Source organism: Apodemus sylvaticus, chromosome 7 (genome assembly GCF_947179515.1).
Source record: "Apodemus sylvaticus chromosome 7, mApoSyl1.1, whole genome shotgun sequence".
NCBI lineage: Eukaryota > Metazoa > Chordata > Mammalia > Rodentia > Muridae > Apodemus > Apodemus sylvaticus.
In genome coordinates this window covers 84859511-84879890 of record NC_067478.1, presented here as the reverse complement: position 1 = coordinate 84879890, position 20380 = coordinate 84859511, and the positions used below count along the sequence as shown (strand labels likewise).

General features: G+C 46.4%; 1 protein-coding gene across 3 annotated transcripts; it reads right to left on the bottom strand.

Moving 5' to 3' along the window:
• Positions 1–3970: 3970 nt before the first annotated feature.
• Positions 3971–19140, bottom strand: Vps11 (VPS11 core subunit of CORVET and HOPS complexes). Of its 3 annotated transcripts, none has more exons than XM_052188546.1 (16): positions 18918–19140; positions 17122–17270; positions 16896–17031; positions 16248–16411; positions 15412–15659; positions 12470–12671; positions 11943–12094; positions 11181–11367; positions 10334–10480; positions 10032–10220; positions 9770–9931; positions 9162–9301; positions 8868–9070; positions 8590–8761; positions 4780–5002; positions 3971–4461 (listed from the first exon to the last, which is right to left on the bottom strand). In XM_052188546.1, the coding sequence occupies exons 1-16, from the start codon at positions 19102–19104 to the stop codon at positions 4297–4299; spliced, it is 2826 nt and encodes a 941-aa protein (XP_052044506.1). In that variant the 5' UTR covers positions 19105–19140; the 3' UTR covers positions 3971–4296. The 3 variants fall into 3 exon arrangements, with proteins under 3 accessions (XP_052044506.1, XP_052044509.1, XP_052044507.1); XM_052188549.1 differs by lacking the exon at positions 18918–19140 and adding an exon at positions 18741–18862 and having other exon boundaries at positions 17122–17293; XM_052188547.1 differs by lacking the exons at positions 15412–15659; positions 16248–16411; positions 16896–17031; positions 17122–17270; positions 18918–19140 and having other exon boundaries at positions 12537–12632.
• Positions 19141–20380: the final 1240 nt, after the last annotated feature.

The following is a 20380-nucleotide window of genomic DNA, read 5'->3' as shown; positions in this document are numbered from 1 at the left end:
TGAACAGAACAAATCAAAAGATTTTTCTCTTTTCAACTTTTATTTTACTTTTTTTCATTTTTGGTGTTTGGAGACAGGATCTGTGTAGCCCTGGCTGTCTTAGAGCTAGCTCTGTAGACCAGGCTGGCCTCGAATTTACATAGATCAGCCTGCCTCTGACTCCTGAGTGCTGGTATTTAAAGGCGTGCCCTTCCCTCAAGGCCGGGCTATGTCATATTGCATTTATTCGGTGTGTAGTGTTGGTGCATATGGAGGTCCTAGGGTAACCTGATAGAGTTAGCTTCTGCCCTCCATTATGTCCAGACCATTTGAACAAGTTACCATGCCTGCCTGCTGGGGTGCTGTCATCTCCAGAAGGCTCCTCAGAATTTTACAGCCTCACCTCTCCAGCTGGCTTAAGCAATTAGTGTAATAGTTGTTTTGTTTTAACAAGGCAATGTTTGTGCTGCTATGAGCCCAGGCTGACCTTGAAGTTTTCCATTTTCTTGCCTTAGCCTCTCATACTAGAGAGTATTTCTTGTTTTTTTGTTTGAGATGGGTCTCATGTAGCCCAGCCTCAAACTTGCTATGTAGTCCAGAATGACCTTGAACTAGTATTAGAACATGCTTGAATTTCCAAAGATAAAATAAAAGGTCCTGTCAGGGTCTGGAGAGATGGCTCCATGGTTAAGAGCATTTGCTGCTCTTACAGAGGTCTTGGGTTTGGTTCCAACACCAATATGGGCTTCACAGTCACCTGCAACTGCAGCTCTAGAGATTCTGAGAGCCTTTCCTAATTTCCCTGAGCACCAGGCATACAGGCAGGCACCTACACATGCATACAATAAAAATACAACTTACCAAATTGCGAAAAACCAGGCATGATGGTACTTCTTTAATCCTAGCACTTAGGAATTGGAGGATCTCAAGGTCAAATTAAGCACACAGATTTGAAGCTAGTTTGGGCTACAAGAGACCCTATCTCCCTCTCCCACCCTAGAAAAATCCAGTTTGCCAGATGGTACACACCTTTATTCTCAGCACTCCAGATGCAGAGGCAAATCTCTGCAAATTTGTGGCCAGGCTGGTCTACATTGTGAGACCCTTCCTCAAAAAGGGAGTGTGGGGCGTGCAACCTGGGGACAAGGAAGTGTGTGGGTCATGGGGCGTGCAACCTGGGGACAAGTGGGAGTGCCAACACTGTGAGGGTGAGATCCAGGCCTCACATGTCTCTGGTACACCCTGCACCACTGAGCTATAGGCCCAGCTTTGAAAGTGCTTGTCAGATGTGTGCCAGGGTGGGGAGGCTGAGGTAAAAGGATTCTGAATTTTATGCTATGCTGGGTAGCAAGAGTCTGTTTCAAAAGCACACACACACACACACACACACTGGACTGGCATGCACAGCACTTGTATCACATGCCTAAGGTCCTGGGTTAGCTCCAAGAAACACACACACTGTTCTTTCCACTACTTTGATTAATAGCAATGAATCAAGCATTGTACAGAGGCTATTTCTTAAGCCAAAACTGCTGTTCAAAGTCCAGATGGGAAAACTAAGGTTCTGAGAAAGTAGAAATCATCCTAAGTGGTTGGGAGGCGCGGTGCACACAGATGATCCTAGCTACTGTGGAGGCTAAAACAAGATGAGGATGCCTTGAGTCCAGGAGTTCAAGACCTGCCTAAACAACAAAAGAAGACCCCATGTCAAAATGAGAAAGAATGACCCTGGTGCTGCAAAATGGCTCAGTGGCCAAAGCACTTAACTATACAGTTACAGTTTTTTTTTTAGTTTTTTGAGACAGGGTTTCTCTGTGTAGCCCTGGTAAAGGCAGGAGAGAATCCACTCATAACACTAACTTCTGACCTCCACATGTGTGCCATCGCATGCCTACCCTCCCTCCACATCACACACTCACACTAAATAAAGTAGCTCAAAATCAAATAATACAACTAGGATTCAGTCTGATCTGGGCTGTCTGATCCAGTCTATCATAACCGCCAAAGTAGTAGCCACCTGTAAGCCCAACCCGTAGGAAACTGACAAAAGAGAACTGTCACAAGTTCAAGGCTAGCCAGGGCCTCATAGAAAGGTTTTCTAAAGAATACAAAGAGAATCCACCAAACCAAGAAAACAAAACTTTTTTCTTTTTTTTTTTTTTGCCTCTCCCGATAATATGATCAGGTCCATTGTTTTGTATAGGACCAAGTACTACTCCCCAGGGGTGCATATTTTAAGGCACACCAATTTAGAAACTGTGTGGGTTTTTTTTTTTTCCTTTTTCATTGGTTATTTATTTGCATTTCAAATGTTATCCCCCTTCCCAGTTTCCCCTCCATCACCACTCCACTCCCCCTCCCCGAAAACAAAACTTCTAAAGTCAGAGCCCGTGATTTTTTTCTACTGAGACAGACAGGAATGGTGTGGCCCCAGCTGGCCTGGAACTCACCGAGATCTGCCTGCCTCTGCCTCCTCTATGCTAATGCACCACCATGCCTGGCTCATGTTACTTTCTTTAAACAATCTCATGGGAGCAACTTACTGACAGGGCCCCAGATAACATAAGCATAGAAATATAACCTTTTTTTTTTAATTATTTTTTATTTACATTTCAAATGATTTCCCCTTTTCTGGGTCCCCACTCCCTGCAAGTCCCATAAGCCCTCCTCCCTCCCCCTGTTCCTCCATCTACCCCTTCCCACTTCCCTGTTCTGGAATTCCCCTAGAAATATAACCTTTAACCTGACAACTTCAAAAGGAGTAAAATGTTTAAACAAAAGATCTTTTTTCCTGCTTATCTTATACTGAATACAGCAAAATACCAACCTATCCTGACTAGGTCCAAGGCTATCTGCCTTCTGTTTGAGTGTTTTAAAACATATTACATGTGCATGTGTCTGTGTGCGTATGTAGGTAAGAAGCCAACTTGAAGGAGACCTTTCAACATGTGGCCCTAAGGGATGAAACTCTGGTCGTAAGGTTGCAAGTGATCTACCTGCTGAGTCATCTCCCAGGCTCTCAGCGGCCCAGTGAGAACTATGGATTGAGGCCTTAACTATGGACTTTAAACCTCTGACTCTCCTGTCTCCATCCCAGAAGTGCTGGGTCCAGGTAGGGGAGGAGGGTCATTCCATTTCTGCTTAGTTGAGCAAAATCTTTTGCATGTCTTGCTCCAGGATGCATTTTCAGGTCAGTCATATTTTTGTTTTGAGGTAAGGTCTTAGCTAAGAAGCCCAGACACAGCCCAGCCTGTCCTGGAACTTGCTCTGTAGTGAAGGCTGCTCCTAATTTGTGATCCTCCTGCTTCAGTTTTTCTTTTTCTTTCTTTCTTTCTTTCTTTCTTTCTTTCTTTCTTTCTTTCTTTCTTTCTTTCTTTCTTTCTTTTTCTCTCTTTCTCTCTTTTGGATTTGGTTTTTCCTTCTAGACAGGGTTTCTCTATATAGCCCTGGCTGTCCTGGAACTCACTCTGTAGACCAGGCTGGCCTCGAACTCAGAAATTCGCCTGCCTCTGCCTCCCAGAGTGCTGAGATTACAGGTGTGCGCCACCACCGACTGGCTCCTGCTTCATTTTCTTGTTTAGCAGTGTATGCCACCACACCCAACTTCAGTGGGCCTTTTGAAGAGGCTCTCCAGAGGGCAGCTAGTATATAGATTAGTGATGTACTCGGCCCTATGTATGAACATAATGAGTTTCTGGGAGCTTAACTTCCCCAGGTGTCACAGGCCCCACCCTACTCAGGTGTGGTAGAGCTGACCAGACCGGAAGACCACAGGCAGGGAACTAGAACTCAGGAGGTTCTTAGATATTTGTCACCTGAGGCAAAGTATGATGACACATGCCTTTAATCCCAGACTCAGGAGACAGAAGCAGGAGGATCTTTGTGAGTTTGAGGCCAGCTAGTCTACATAATGAATTAAAAGCCAGCCAGGGCTACACAATGACATCCTGTATCAAAAACAAAAGAGAAAACACCTGCAGTCTCCTTAAAGTATTTTTCAATTCTCATGTTATTATACTCTTTTATTTATAGGCTCTGGGAGCAAGGACCCAAGCACAGTCTGGTGCCCTTGAAAAGAGAATAAAGCAGCTATTGTCCACAGAGAGGTTGCTGAGATGCCCTTCCTCGTTGGTGTGGAATAATCTATATTGCTGGCCAGCAGGAGGGATGCAGGCTGGCAAAGGGCGGAGGCAGGAAAGGCAACTCCCCTGAGTCCCGAGGCTCTGGAGCTGTGCTCCCAGCTGCTACCATATCTGTCTCAGGCCATGTCTGTGCTTCAGAGGCCCAGGGTTATAGGCTTTCCCAGGAGCCACTTCATTAAGTTCCCCTCCTGGAGTGCATCAGCAGGTCCCGCTGCAGTCCAGTGTCCAGGCTGGGGGTCAGTCTGGCTGCAGGAGGGTCGGTCAGCAGAGTCAACTTGTTGAAAACCCCTCTGCCAAAGTAGTCCGCAATCACAGAGAAGCTGTCATTCGAGCACTTGAGCTAGAAGGAAGCAAAGAATCAGACCGACAGTGCTCACTTGCTAACTGAAAAGGGAACAAATGCTCTGGCACTCTGAGGACCCCATGGCACTGATGGTGGCACATACACGGACGCATACGTGATCGTGTGCATGCATGTACCAATGGAGGTCAGAAGAGGGCATTAGATATCATGCAACTGGATCAGGCAATTATGAGCCTCCTGATGCTGGTGCTGGGAAAGTAACTCAGGTCCGCAAGAGTGCTTCCTGCTCTCTGACCTAGTGAGCGCTCTCCAGACTACCATGTCCCCCACCTGTTGTAGCCTGCACATCCCCACCTGATGTTGGAACTGATCATGGAGATCTCGTTTCTGCTCCTGGGCCCGGATCATATCCATCACCTTCCGGTTTTCAGGGAGGCAGGTGGGGCAGTCAGCATCACTTTCTGAGTAACTCTCAAAGCAGTGCTGGTGGAAGGAGTGGCCACACAGGAAGTGGACTGAAGGCAGCTCCAAAGCACTGTTGCAGATGCTGCACTTGGTCTTCTGGAAAATCTTTGGGCTACAGGCAGGAGACAGAAACAGTGGCAAACAGTGAGGGCAGGGACAAGTGCCCAGTAGAGAGGAAACAGGATGTGCAAGGTCCCTACGGAGGTCACAGAAACCCTGCCTGTTCTTCCCACCCAAAGGGAGTCAAACAGGCACAAAACCTCCAGCCTAGAGTGAGGTTTCCTAAGTGCAAGTCATCCAGGAGGAGAAACTCTGCCCTCTTCCAGCTTCCAAACTGCCACTCAATCCTCTAAAGGAGCCTCTCCTGCCCCTGAAATTGTGGCACACATTTGCAGTAAGGGAAGGAGAAGCAGATCTAATTAGTAGCAGAGTATTTACTTAGTAAGACCCAGGGCCTGCATTCAATCTTCAGTATCATGGCACTCACACCTCACCCCACCCCCAGACAAACACACACATACACAAACACACACATAACACTATTTTTTTCTCCCTTTGTTATTATCTTTTAAAGATTTCTATACCTGACTTTATTTTTATTTTATGTATTTTATATGAGTGTTTTTTCCATATATGTATGTGTACCACAGGAAGTCAGGGGAGGATGCTGGATCCCTTGAAACTGAAGGTTTTGGTTTTTTTGTTTGTTTGTTTTTTTCGAGACAGAGTTTCTCTGTATAGTCCTGACTGTCCTGGAACTCACTCTGTAGACCAGGCTAGCCTCGAATTCAGAAATCCGCCTGCCTCTGCCTCCCATAGTGATGGGATTACAGGCGTGCACCACCACCACCTGGCGTTTTTTTGTTGTTGTTGTTTTTTAATTTAAAAATTTATTTATTTTCTGTAGTTGTCTTCAGACACACCAAGAGGGCATCAGGTCCCATTAAAGATGGTTGTGAGCCACCATGTGGCTGCTGGGATTTGAACTCAGAACCTCTGGTAGAGCAGTCAGTGCTCTTAACCACTGAGCATCTCTCCAGCCCCTGAGAAACCATTTCATAATAAATATTTTACAATGTAATGGGCAGAGCAGACAGAATACCTCATAGCTAGGCATGGTAGTGATTGCCTATGATCCCAGCACTTCAGGAAGATTAAAGAGTCCAGGGCTAGCTTCAGCTATATGAGACTGTCTCAAACAAACAAAGCAAACTCCTCAAGACTTAGCACTTGAGAATAATCTCTACTATTGATAATTCTATCCAGGCATGATGGCTTGTTTCTGCAATGCTAGCACTTAGGAGGAAGAAGCAGAAAGATTGCTTTGAATTGAACTCAAGGTCAGCTCAGGCTGCAGAGTAAGATTATGTCTCAAAAATAACACAAGATATGGGCTGGAGAGATGGCTCAGAGAATAAGAGCATTAGCTGCTCTTCTCAAGGACCTGGGTTCAATTTCCAGCACCCACACAGCACCTGTCTGTAACTCTAATTCTAGAATCCAATATCCCCTCTAAGCTGTACATGCACAAAACAAAATGCCAATGCACATAGAGTAAAATGAAAAAGCAAAAATAAAAACAAAAACAAGCCTAGTAGAAGAGGCCGACGAGCACAACTATCGAGAGCTGCGGGCGGTGGGCAGGTGGGCAGGTGGGCAGAGGGATCAGCTGTTCCTGCTCAGCCTGGCCTACACAAGCTGCAAGAGGAGGATGGCTACCTCAGCAGAGATGACAGGGCTGGCTGTGCTAGCCTGATGTCTGAGTCTGAGCCCTGGTCCCCCCGTGGAAAAGTGGGACATGACAGTGCATACCTGTGATTCCAGCACTCCTAGAGGTGGAAACTTGTGGGTCAGGTATGCAGCATGGCAGAAATAAGTAAGACCAAACCTCAACTAAGCAAGAATTACTAAAAGCAGTCCTCTGACTCCCACATGGCCCTGTGCACACAGGCAGCCACGCTGGCACACAGAAAACAAAGGAGTGCCGAGTGCCCTGTGCATTGTGCTTGCCTTGCACTTGAGTGGGTGCCGAGTGCCCTGTGCACTGTGCTTGCCTTGCCCGTGAGTGGGTGCCGAGTGCCCTGTGCACTGTGCTTGCCTTGCCCGTGAGTGGGTGCCGAGTGCCCTGTGCACTGTGCTTGCCTTGCACGTGAGTGGGTGCTGAGTGCCCTGTGCACTGTGCTTGCCTTGCACGTGAGTGGGTGCCGAGTGCCCTGTGCTTGCCTTGCACGTTAGTGACTCTGGGTTCAATCTCCAGAACTGCAAACAAATAAAAACTTTGAAACATAAATTATCAACTTTCTGCATTTTCTAAGATCGAATTTTATTTCAGAACACCTACACAACTTTGCAGTATGCTCAGAAAAGATAAATATTGTGTATGCAGAGAAGTACTGGCCATAAAATAACATCCTCCCGGGCTGGAAAGGTGGCTCAGTGGTTAAGAGCACTGGCTCTTCTTCCAGAGGTCCTGAGTTCAATTCCCACCAACGACATGGTGACTCACAACCATCTGTAATGGCATCTGATGCCTCCTCTGGCATGTCTGAGGAGAGCCACAATGTACTCACATACATAGAATAAATAAATTAATCTTAAATAAATAAATACATAAATAGCCTCCTCCCAGGCCCATTAAATAATGACTTGCGGGGCTGGGAAGATGGTTCTGCAGCTAAGAGCACATGCCCTTGCAGTGGGCCTGAGTCCAATTCCCAGCACACATGGAGTTGGAGGTGAGGCTCAGAACGGCCTATAGGCCTAACACCTGGGAATCTGATGCCTCTGTCATCTGCAGGAAGCTGCACTCAAGTACATATACTTGTACAAAGACAAACACACATATATACATCATTTAAACACAAACAAACAAGGGTATGATAGGGCTGAAGAGATGGATCACTAGTTAAGCATACATATTCCTTTTGAAGAGAACCCGAGTTTAGTTCCAAGCTTCTACATTAAGGGCTTACACCTGCCTGTTACTCGAGCCAATGTCCCTCTGGCCTCTTATACAAGCATCAGCACACTCATGCACACATGTACACAGACACTAAAATCTTTAAAAAATAATATTTATGGCTGGCCATGGTGGTACACATCTTTAATCCCAGCACTCAGGAGGCAGAAGCACGTCTATCTCTGTGTCCTAGGCCAGTCCAGTCGTAGGACAGCTATGGCTATACAGACAGACCCTGTCTCAAACAAAACAAAATCAAACAAAAACAGGAGATATAGAATTAATCATTCTTTTAGAATTCACTAAAACATCTCCAGAGGGCTGGTGGTGCGTAGTTTCACTGGTAGAGTGCGTGCCTCATGTGCTGGAGGCCCAGTGCCTCCCAAGCTTCCTGATGCTATGACCCTTTAATCCAGGTCAGGTTGTGGTGACCCAACCATAAGATTACTTTCGTTGCTACTTTGTAACTGTAATTTCACTTCTGTTATGAATCGTAATATAAACATCTGATATACAGAATATTTTATATGTGACCCCCAAAGGGGTCATGACCCATAGATTGAGAACCAATGCCTGAGATTACTCTTTGATGAAGAGAAAAGAGGAGAAAGGGAGAAAAAAATGGAAGAAACAAAGTGGGAGCTCCAACCCACTTCACAAATCCCGAGGAAGCTTGCAGCAGCACACTGACAGCCAAAGTTAGCCCCTGTCCCACTCACTCCACAGCCCAGTGTGGCTACCTCGCCTTGAGCTCTTGGATTTCCTGGCGGATGCGAGTGGTCTCCTCTCTGTACCGTCGCACCCGAAGCTCATCCTGTGCAATCTGCTGGCTCTGTTTCTGCAGTTTTTGGACCAGGTAGTCTCGGATGATGGACAGGGTAGCTGTGGAGTTGTGGGCCAGGGTCTGTACCACTGAAATTGGGGACCAAGAGGAAAGAATGAATCCAGCAGCAGCAGCAGCAGCAGCAGCAGCAGCAGTGCGGAGCCCCTCGCTGCGGCAGTCTGTCCACACACGTACCTAGAAGAGGCGGCATAAGGCTCTTGTTCTCGATGTGCCTGAGCACAGCTGCCACATACTCCTTGCAGTCTTCCTCCTTGCGGGCGAAGTAGCTGAGGGCCTGCTCCCACAGGGAGGGCTCCTGCTCCCCATGGCGCTCACACACGGCAATCACCTGCCGGTACTGCTCATGCTGCATGTGGTAATGCATGATCTGCTGGAACCTGGGGCCAGGAACAGGGCATACCTCATGGGCTGTCCTGCAAAAGTCAATCACCCAAATCTTCCTTTCCCCTGAGGGTCCCCCTAACTCACAGCTTCCCCTGCTCATAGAGGTAAAGGACCCCATCCTGGAAGTCATGCATCTGGCACAGGACCAATGCCTTGTCAAACACGTCACAGAATCGGCCACTCTTCAGCAGGGAAATGGCCTCTGCATGAAGTTTCTCCTTGGCCTACAAGAGAAAGTTCTTGGGCTGTGAGTCATCAGATGGTCTCTTATACAAGGCAGATCAAATGTCCCCTCAATCCAATTTCCCATCAGTAAATCCTACTCGGCCCCAGAGGTAAGGGACTACTGTCAACACCAGCGGTGTTGAGTCTCAACCTGTGGGTCTTAACACTCTATCTCCAAAAATATTGACATTATAAATTCCCAACAGTACCAAAAATTACAGTCATAAAGTACCAAGGAAAGGAGTTTCATGACTGGGGTCAGCGCAACACGAGGAATTGGATCAAAGGGTCACAGCATTAGGAAGGCTGAGAACCACTGCTCTAAATAAACCAACAAAGGTCAGCCACAAAGCCAGAGAGCAGGCACAAAAGGAAGGAGCTTTTCTTATCCTCGGCCTCACACGCTAGCGCAGGGAGCGCTCAGCTCTCTTCTTTCCAGCACCTCCCAGGGCTCTGGTCAGGGTCACCTGTGGATCCTTCTCATGGGCCCAGTTCTGCAGCCGCAGCTCCAAGAGCGTATCATAGATGCCCTGCGGCGAGTCTGGCTGCACTTCACTCATGTGCTCCAGGAAGGCTTTCAACTCTCTTGGGTTGTTTGCAAAGATGGGGATGAACTCTTCAGAGTTGGCCTAGGACAGAGGAACAAAGCAGCATGGTGGCTGAGCAAGGCGGCTCAGTCCTCACCGGCCTCCAAGGTGATCCTGCTACTCAAACTCTCCCAGGTCTCACCCGGCAGCTCGGAGCCTCCCGATCGCCTCGGCCTTCCAGACTGGGCCGATAGTCGGTACAGAGGCCTTTGAGCAGCTGGGTGGTCTGCTCCGGTATGTGGTGCATGAGGATCTTGCCATAGCGTTTCATGTTACTCTCAGCCTGCTCGAAAGGCAGCTTCCCGATATACCGGAGAGCTTCCTGATAGTTCTGTGAAGAGGTGAAAGGTGAAGGAAGCAGTGCTGTCTCACCCCCAGGATGTATTTTTATTATTCAAAGTGTCTTCAAAGTGGCATTCTGCCCAAAGCAAGAACCTCACCCACCTTGATGTCCTCTAGCTGGATCTTCAAGTACCACTCATGGTGTGCATGATTCTCAGCCAGATAGAGGGCATGGGAGTAGTAGCCAGCCTGCCGGAGGACCTTGATGGCTGTCTCCACGTCAAAATGGACTTCACTCTCGCTCTTTGTCTGCCAATAAGACATTAAACAGAATCATTTGCATGGAAGAGAGAATAAACAGGCCCCTGACATTAGAGCATCTTTTTCTTTCTTTCTTTCTTTCTTTCTTTCTTTCTTTCTTTCTTTCTTTCTTTCTTTCTTTCTTTCTTTCTTTCTTTCTTTCTTTCTTTCTTTCTTCTCTCTCTCTCTCTCTCTCTCTCTCTCTCTCTCTCTCTCTCTCCTTCCTTCCTTCTTCCTTCCTTTCTTTCTTTCTTTCTTTTTTTCCGAGACAGGGTTTCTCTGTGTAGCCCTGTCTATCCTGGAACTCACTCTGTAGACCAGGCTGGCCTCAAACTCAGAAATCCGCCTGCCTCTGCCTCCCAAGTGCTGGGATTACAGACGTGCGCCACCACCGCCCAGCTTAGAGCATCTTTCTAAAGGGCAATTACATCCTGGCTTTAAAAACATGCTAGCCAGCCTCTTCAACTTCTGCTTAAAGACCCAAGGCTTTCCTCTGTCCCTGTCATTAGGAAGACATTTCTAGGGACTCAGGGCTTCCTTAATGGAACTTCTTGGGCTTCAGTGCCATGGAATGTTCTAGACAGTAGGAACAGCGACTCTTCTTAGAGAGCGCACTGGTTCCCATGTAAAGCTGGCCCTCTGCTTTCCTGGGTCATGCTGAAGAACAGTGAGGCCTTCCGGGATCATCCCATCCCACACCGCCCTTCACCTTGATGAACTCTTCCAACTTGGAGCTGTCCTTGAGCTTGGTATAGCAGTTCAGAAGCAGGGTGGTATGATCAGCATTAGCCAGAGATTGCCGATGCAGGGTTTGTAGGTAGGCAGTCAAGTTGTGGATGCGCTGGGCATCCAGAAACTTACGGATCACATAGGATGGCTCCAACTTTCCAATGGTTCTAGGAAAACATCAGGATGAGAGTACTTTGTCAAGACAACTGCACAGGGATCACTGCAGACCTGTTAGTGTGTCCCATGTAGCCTACCTCTAACAAAGCCAATGTGGTGTCATGGTGATACTAGACTTACTATAAACTGTGTAGGATCACAGTATGCGAGGATCCATAACACTGGTTCTTTTGTTTTCGTTGTTTTTGAGGCAAGATCTCATTATGTATTCAAGGCTGGCTTGGGAAATTGTTACCTGGACCAGGCTGGCCTTGAATTCGCAGAGATCCGCCTGCCTCTGCCTCCCAATTAAAGTCTTATAATGCTATACCAGGTCTTGTGTTTAGATAGACTCGCTCTGTAGTACACGCTAGTCTTAAAGTCACAATCCTGCTTCAGTCCTGGTACTACAGGTACTATCACCAGTTCTTCTTACACTGGTAACACCACAATTTCCACAGGAAAAGCGAACACTTCGTGGTGAGATACAATACCCTCACTGTGCCCTCCCCACTGGCATGGGTTTCAGCAATCTAGCTGCCTGTTCTGCATCCAGAGCTGCATCCCACAGCACATCCAGACTAACCGGATATACTGCTGAACAGCCCCATCGTGGTTGCCCTTGCTGTAGAGATGGTCTCCATACTGCATGAAGATTTGAGCCAACCCATCACTGTCCAGATGTTGACTCTTAGCCAGGTTAATTGCCATCTCAAATAGATTCTTCTTAAATAGCATCTAGAAGAAGAGAGATTAGAACATTGGTAGAAATAGTGCTCAGAGTATACCCCCTCCAAAAGTACCCATAATAGACACAGTAGACAGTTCGGGAGTTATAATCTGCCTACAGTCTAGACAAAGACCTCAAGATAACCCCAAGACCAAACACCAACATCAATCACCTCACCTACAGGTCTCTGTAAACAAGGAGGTTTGGCCTAGCTCCCAGCCATTACTTCCCTCCAAAGCCACATCTTAGACCCTAAGGAAACTAAGGAAGGCTGTGTGTGACCCAAAGGAAAGAGAAGTTGCTGGGCCCAGGTGACCTAAGAAACCCATTCCTGGAGCTACTTCTAGATGCTTGTGCCAGCTCTGAGAACCTGGTGGCCTTGCCTCCAGTTTGGTCTGTGTGTCCTTCTCCTGCAATGCGTGGACCCGCCCATCCCGCGTCAGCACGTACAGGGAGCCCCACTCAGCGAGCACATCCACTACATCCTCAAAAACAGCGCTGTAGGCTATGAACTTGTTGCACAGGTCATAGATGTTGAGAATTTGCTTGTCAGAGTTCTGTGAGTCCCTGCTGGTAAACTCTGACCTGCACAGAAAAGAAAAGCACCTACTATTTAGATCACCTCTTTCTCAGTTCCCTTATGGTTCCTTCCCATGACAATATCAGTGCTGCCCCATTCCAGTTAGAACAAATCACCTCACTGGCCCTCCAGCAGCTCATCTTATACATGCAGGATTGTGCTGACAGCTGTGGAAAGAATACACAGTCCTGGTCTTACCCCTCAGTATCCTATCCTCAATCCTAGCAACATAGTAGAAAGTAAATATTCAGATGTCCATTTACTTAACAAAAAATTGCCCATCACCTGGTTAGACAATGTGCTGCGTGGAAACAATCCAGTACGGGCAGTGAGAAAGTGCTTGCTTTGCAGGCACTAGGATCTCAGTTCAATCCTTAGAACCCACGTTTATTTTATTATTTTTGTTCATTTGTTTTTTCAAGACAGGGTTTCTCTGTGTAGCCCTGGCTGTCCTGGAACTCACTTTGTAGACCAGGCTGGCCTTGAACTCAGAAATCCGCCTGCCTCTGCCTCCCAAGTGCTGGGATTAAAGGCCAACACCGCCTGGCTAGAACCCACGTTTATTTTATTATTTTTGTTCGTTTGTTTTTTCAAGACAGGGTTTCTCTGTGTAGCCCTGGCTGTCCTGGAACTCACTTTGTAGACCAGGCTGGCCTTGAACTCAGAAATCCGCCTGCCTCTGCCTCCCAAGTGCTGGGATTAAAGGCCAACACCGCCTGGCTAGAACCCACGTTGAAAACAAAAATCAAACATCAAACAACCCCGGTATGGGGCTCCAAGTGATGGCGCAGAAGTTAAGAGCACTTAGCTCTTTCAGAGGACCCCAGTTCAGTTCCCAGCACCCACATCAGGCGACTCGCAACCACCTGTAACTCTAAGGAATTGGATGCCTCTGCCCTACAGAACACTTGCACTTGTGTGTGCAAACTCCATAAACATAATTAAAGATTAAAAAATTATGGGGCTGGAGAGATGGCTCAGCAGCTAAGAGCGCTGACTGCTCTTCAGAAGGTCTTGAGTTCAAATCCCAGCAACCACATGGTGGCTCACAACCATCTGTAATGAGATCTGATGCCCTATTCTGGTGTGTCTGAAAACAGCTGCAGTGTACTTACATATAATAATAAATAAATCTTTAAAAAAAAAAATTAAAATAAGGGCCAGGTAGTGGTGGCATATACCTTTAATCCCAGCCCTCAGGAGGCAGAGGCAGGCAGATTTCTGAGTTTGAGGGCAGCCTGGTCTACAGAGTGAGTTCCAGGACAGCTAGTGCTACACAGAGAAACCATGTCTCAAAAAACCAACCAACCAACCAAACAAACAAACAAAAAACAAAAAAACAAAACAAAACAAAATTTAAAATAAAACATTAGGTGCTGGGGAAGTAGGAACAGGCAGATCCTGGGGTCTCACTGGTTGCTAACCTGCAGGCCAGCCTAGTCTACCTAGTAAGGTCCAGGCCAGTCAGAGATGGTCTCTAAAACAAACCAAGTGGATAGTACCTGGGGTTGACCTCTGGCCTCCACACATGTGGCCATACATGTATCTGCACACACACGAACATACACACACAAAACCAACAGGGAGTGCTCTCACTATGCAAAAGGCCCACCAGTCTTTCTGTAGTGCTCTGGAAAACCCCAAACAAGAAAACCTATGCCATATACTTTATAGCATCTTGTAGTTCCTCTGACGTTCAATCCTTTCTCGTTCTACCTAACTTACTTTCATTCACCAAATAGTAAAAAAAATCCAATCCCAGGTCAGATTCCCTGAAGCATTCTTCATTCACAGAGTACAGAGTATTTTTACAACAAGTGTCAAGAACAAAAACACATTTTCTTAGATGGGGAGATGGCTCCGTGGTTAAGAGCAGTTAAAATACTTGTTCTTCTAGAGGTCTTGAGTTCAATTCCCAGCAACTACATGGTGGCTCATGACTATTTAGAGGCAATCTGATGCCCCCTTCTGGCATGCAGGTATACATGCAGATAGAGCACTCATACATAAAATACGTAGAATTTAAAAAACAACAACAACAACAAAAAAACCAAACAAACACATTTTCAGTAAGAAATAGTTAACTAAAAGGGCTGGAGAGATGGCTCAGCAGTTAAGAGCACTGACCTTCAAAAAAAAAAAAAAAAAAAAAAAGTTGGGCATGCCTTTAGACCCAGCACTTAGGAAGCACAGGCAGGCAGATTTCTGAGTTCGAGGCCAGCCTGGTCTACAGAGTGAGTTCCAGGACAGCCAGGGCCACATAGAGAAACCCTGTCTCCAAAACCCAAACAAACAAAGAAAAAACCCAAAGAGCACTGACTGCTCTTTGAGAGATCTTGAGTTCAAATTCCAGCAACCACACAGTGGCTCACAACCATCTGCAATTGGTCCAATGTCCTCTTCTGGTGTGTCTGAAGACAGCAACAATGTACTCACATATATAAAAAAAACCTATCTTTTTTTTTTCTTTTTTGAATTTGGTTTTTTTCGAGACATGGTTTCTCTATATAGCCCTGGCTGTCCTGGAACTCACTCTGTAGACCAGGCTGGCCTTGAACTCAGAGATCCGCCTGCCTCTGCATCCCAGAGTGCTGGGATTACAGGGGTGCGCCACCATTGCCTGGCTAACCTATTTTTAAAAACCACAAGTGACAGACTGGCTGGATTTAGGCTTAGGGCTTAAGAAAATGATAGTTCTGGGGAACAAGTCAATCCTCTCCTTTTCCCTTTTCCCTGGAGTCTTACTTGGGAGAAACCTTCCGGTCACGGGAGACAATGACAAGGTAGCCTCGAAACCAGTGGGCGATGAGCTTATGGCCCTCGAAGGCAAAGCAGGGCCCACGTTCATCTGGCTGGTAAAGGTAGACACACTCATCTCCAGCAACAATGAACTGCAGGTCCTGAGAAGGGTCGCTCAGGGCTGAACAGCGCAGGCCACAACCATGGGTGTCCAACTCCACGCGAGGGTAGTCCTTTCCAGACACTATATAGGACTGCCAACGGGAAGGAAAGTTAGCAGGCTACCTTGGAGAGGCAGCTCCTAAGCCTTCACTGCCATCCCCATCTCCCTTTGACCGTCACTATTTTCCCTACTTAGCATTTCTATCTCTCCTAGGCAACTTGCCTTCTCCATCACTGTCACATAGCCATGAGAAGAATGTACCGGGGGCCATATTCTCTTTCTTTTTATACTAGCAGAAGCTATCAGCAGAATCCTACAAGTTAAGAACTACACCGGTTCTTTGCTAGTTATAAAAAGTGCATTCCTAGGTTGGGGAGGCAGTTCACACCAGTGTGACCACAGTAAACAGGAGGTTCTGGGCTTGATCCTTGGTGCCAAACGCAGCTCACAACCACCTGTAACTCCAGGAAGTAGCAGGAACCAGAGAGCTAAAGCTCTTTGTCTAACTGTGCCTAACAAGAAAGAATCACATAATGCTATTACAAGCACAGAGTTATTTTCCTAAGTCTACCCCTTTGTCTTCTACATGAAGAAAATATTAAACTGGGCAAATGATTCAAAGCTCTGTGATAAAAAACGTAAGACTCTCCAACCTCCTGTCTGTTCCCCTTGGTCATACCTGAACATTTTCAGTTGTCACGACAAACAAGTGAGTGGTCTTTCCTGCTTGGCGAAAGGCCAGTCCAGTAACAGGATAGTTGCCCTTGTGCAAAATCTGGGTCTTGCTGTGCCGGTCCCGGGTAATATCTCCCTTGTTCAGAGTAACACTGCCATCAGTGAAACCTGAAAAACAGAAAACAGTGAACTGCAAAGACCACTTCAAAGAAAATGTATTTAAAAACTGGGAATGGGGGCTGAGAAGAGGCTCAGTGGTTAAGAGCATTGGCTGCTTTTCCAGAGAACCCAGGTTCAATTCCCAGAACCCACATGGCAGCTCACAATTGTCTGTTATTCCAGTTCTGGGGGACCTAATGCCATCACATAGATATACATATAAGTAAAACACCAGTGTACATAAAATAAAAATAAATCATTTTTTAAAAAATCCAGGAAAATCCGGGCGGTGGTGGCGCACACCTGTAATCCCAGCACTCTGGGAGGCAGAGGCAGGCGGATTTCTGAGTTCGAGGCCAGCCTGGTCTACAGAGTGAGTTCCAGGACAGCCAAGGGCTATACAGAGAAACCCTGTCTCGAAAAAAGCAAAAAATCCAAAAAAAAAAAAAAAAAAAAAAAGAATCCAGGAATGCCTTTCCCCCCTTCCACATACCAATGGCCATGAAGCTGAGGTTCTCATGGACTGCTAAACATGACACAACAGTCGGCTCTGTCCCCGGGATGGCAGGGAAAATCCGGGTGCAGAGTGGATTGCCGCCATCTCTCTTTTCCAGGTTCCAGATCTTTACCTGGAGACAGCCCACAGATACATGAGTGTTAGTTTCCCTCCAACCAAAAACCATTCCTTGGCTTGTGGATTTTTCTTTTCTGGGACTTACCAGAGGATTAATACCCTCTTCGTCCTCACCAACCGATGCCAGAATATTGTGCTGCTTCAGCTGATATAAATGTGTCACCCGCAGTTTGTAGGCTTGGAACCCTGTAAGCTGTAGAGAACGTGGCAAAAACCAGATCTGGCCTTCCATATGTGCAGGGTAGTCAAGGTGCCTCCTTTCCAAGGAGTGACATGTCCCTCCCCCACTTCATCTTCAGCTGCATTTTTCTATGCTTTAATAGTACAATGAGGTATTGAAATATCTTAGGAGAAGCCAGGGCTGGAGACATAGCACACAATTGACACTTAGCACACACAAGGCCCTGGGTCAGATATCTAGCACCATCTATAACTGGGTGCAATGGTACATGCTTGTAATCTTACAATTCCAGGGGTAAAGGTAAGAGGTTAGAAGTCATCCTTGGCTATATATGAGCGAAATGAGATCTTGTGTTAAAAATTTAAAAAAGAAAGAAGGAAGTGAAACACACACATGCACTTATCTTTTTTTTTTTTTTTTTTTTTTTGGATTTGGCTTGTCCGAGACAGGGTTTCTCTGTATAGCCCTGGCTGTCCTGGAACTCACTCGGTAGACCAGGCTGGCCTTGAACTCAGAAATCCACCTGCCTCTGCCTCCCAGAGTGCTGGGATTACAGGTGTGCGTCTCCACCGCCCGGCTCACATGCACTTATCTTAAGAGAGATCACATTCACATCATTTCACTTACAGGATACTATTATAACTGTTCTGTTTTAGTACTATTGCTAATTTCTTACTGGGCTTAATTTAGAAATTAAAGGTATGATTAATATGTCTTGTCACTGACTTAGCAAATTTTAATTTACTCTTCAAAAGCGACAAGCAGTAGAAATCCTACTTCGAAGGGCTGAGGCACAGAGCATGTGAGAAGAAGGCATGCTTGAGACGTTGCCCGCCTTTCCTGAGCTAGTAATGTGGGTAAGATACTCTCTTTGAGGATAGCCCTTAATCCCAGTGATCTGGAGACAGAGAACGGCAGATCTCTGTGAGTTCAAGGCCAGCCTAGTCTACACATTGAGACCCTGTCCAAAATTTTTAAAAAATAGACTCTCTTGTGATGCTGGGTATGTTTAGCTTCCAGTCAGCAATGGAATCAGAAGGGAACATTGATAAAGTGTACTCTGTTGCTATTTAGACTGGTGGACTAGGCACGATAAATGCACAATGGCTTGTATTACTTGCTATTTATGATGGAAATAAATGGATGTAACCTCATCGTAAGCTGAAGAACGTCTCTATAAGAAAAAGTAGTACCTATGTAGTTTGTAACTACCAGTGGCTTGAGATCTCAGTTGGGGTCTGATTGTACTTACACCAGAATCTAGATAACAACAAACAGGCACACAACCTCTTAAACATCCCAGGGGCTTCCCCACATATCTCGTGAACAAAGCAAACAAACTCCTTGTCTCATTTACCTCTTTGCCTACATTATTAGACAAGAATGGTAACATCTATCTTACACACATCTTTTAAAGGCAAGTTGCATCTACTTGCGAGGGAACTGGTCTTAATCTTTGTCAAACTGACATTAACAATCTTTTTACAGTAAAGGAAACTAAAGTCGAGAGTTAAATGACTTGCCCAGGGCTGCTCAGTTGACAAGTGAGAAAATGAACTTCCTTCTTTCTCCCATCAGACCACAAGAGACATCTGGGCTCGCATCTAACTGCGAGTACGAAAAGCGCCATTGACAGATTACAGCTGCAGGAACTTGTCCTGCGTCCGCGGAGGAAAGAGACAGCTCCAAAAGAAGGATATCTCCAAAAACCAGGCTCCCGCGGCCTGAGTCGCAGACAGTGATGCCAGGAGGGAGGCAAAGGAACTTGGAAGCAGTGGATCCCGACACCGGCGCGGCACCGGGAGCGGTACCATCGTTACCCAGCGGCTCCTTCACAAGCTCCTTCTCAAAGAAAACGAATCGCCGCCACTGCAGGTAGGCCGCCATCTTGCCGAAGGCCCCCGCCTCCGGAAGCGAAATCACGTGAACCGCAAGGCTAGTCACGTGACAGTAGGGAGCATGCGCGCTCTCTGAGTGAGCAGTGCCTGCTGCGCAGCGCTGAGGGGGTGGAGCTTGTTCTGTAGCTCATTAAAGCTTTGATCTTTTTTTTTTTTTTTAGTTAAGATTTATTTATTTGCCGGGCGGTGGTGGCGCACGCCTGTAATCCCAGCACTCTGGGAGGCAGAGGCAGGCGGATTTCTGAGTTGGAGGCCAGCTTGGTCTACAGAGTGAGCTCCAGGACAGCCAGGGCTACACAGAGAAACCCTGTCTCGGAAAAGCCAAATCCAAAAAAAAAAAAAAAAAAAAGATTTATTTATTTATTATATGTGATTACACTGTAGCTGTCTTCAGTCACACCAGAAGAGAGTGTCAGATCTCATTACAAATGGTTGTGAGCCACCATGTGGTTGCTGGGATTTGAACTCAGGACTTTTGCAAGGGCAGCAAGTGCTCTTTAACCCCTGAGCCATCTCTTCAGCCCGAGCTTTGATCTTGTTAGGACTGCCAGGGTTGTTCCGACGAGTAGCTGCGAGTTCCAAGGCCAGCATGTCCTCCACTGTGTTTCAAAATTCGAATACTCTGTTCAGCGTCGCTATGCAGAGAATAATGTTTGGGGAAGCTATCTAATTTATCAGCTTTTTTTTTTCTTTGGTGTTTTGGATTTCGTTTTTTCGAGACAGGGTTTCTCTGTATAGCCCTGGCTGTCCTGGAACTCACTCTGTAGACCAGGCTGGCCTCGAACACAGAAATCTGCCTGCCTCTGCCTCCCAAGTGCTGGGATTAAAGGTGTGTGACATCACTGCCCGGCGAATTCAAAGCTTTTTAGATGTATAAAACTTTATAAATAAAACTATTCTATCAAGAAGCAACTAGATGGATAGTATGTAATTTATTTGCAGATCCCTATAGTAAATACACCATGTATACCAGTCAGAAAGCTTACTCTAACAAAGAAAGTTTGGGGGGGTCGTTTGTTTGTTTGCGGTGGTGGTGGCAGAATCCTAACAGTGGGGAGCAGACAAATGAACAAAATGCTCAGGCACTGATCGTTCTTAATAAAGGATGTCACACATTTTGTGAATTCTAGCTTGCTGTGCCTAAGTGGGTTACATTTTTAACCTATCAGAGATATTTTAAGTCATAAATGAAAGAAAGCAGGTGTATGAAACTGGCTTTTCAACTGCTGGAAAGAAAAATAAAAGTTTGTGCCTGCCACCAACAC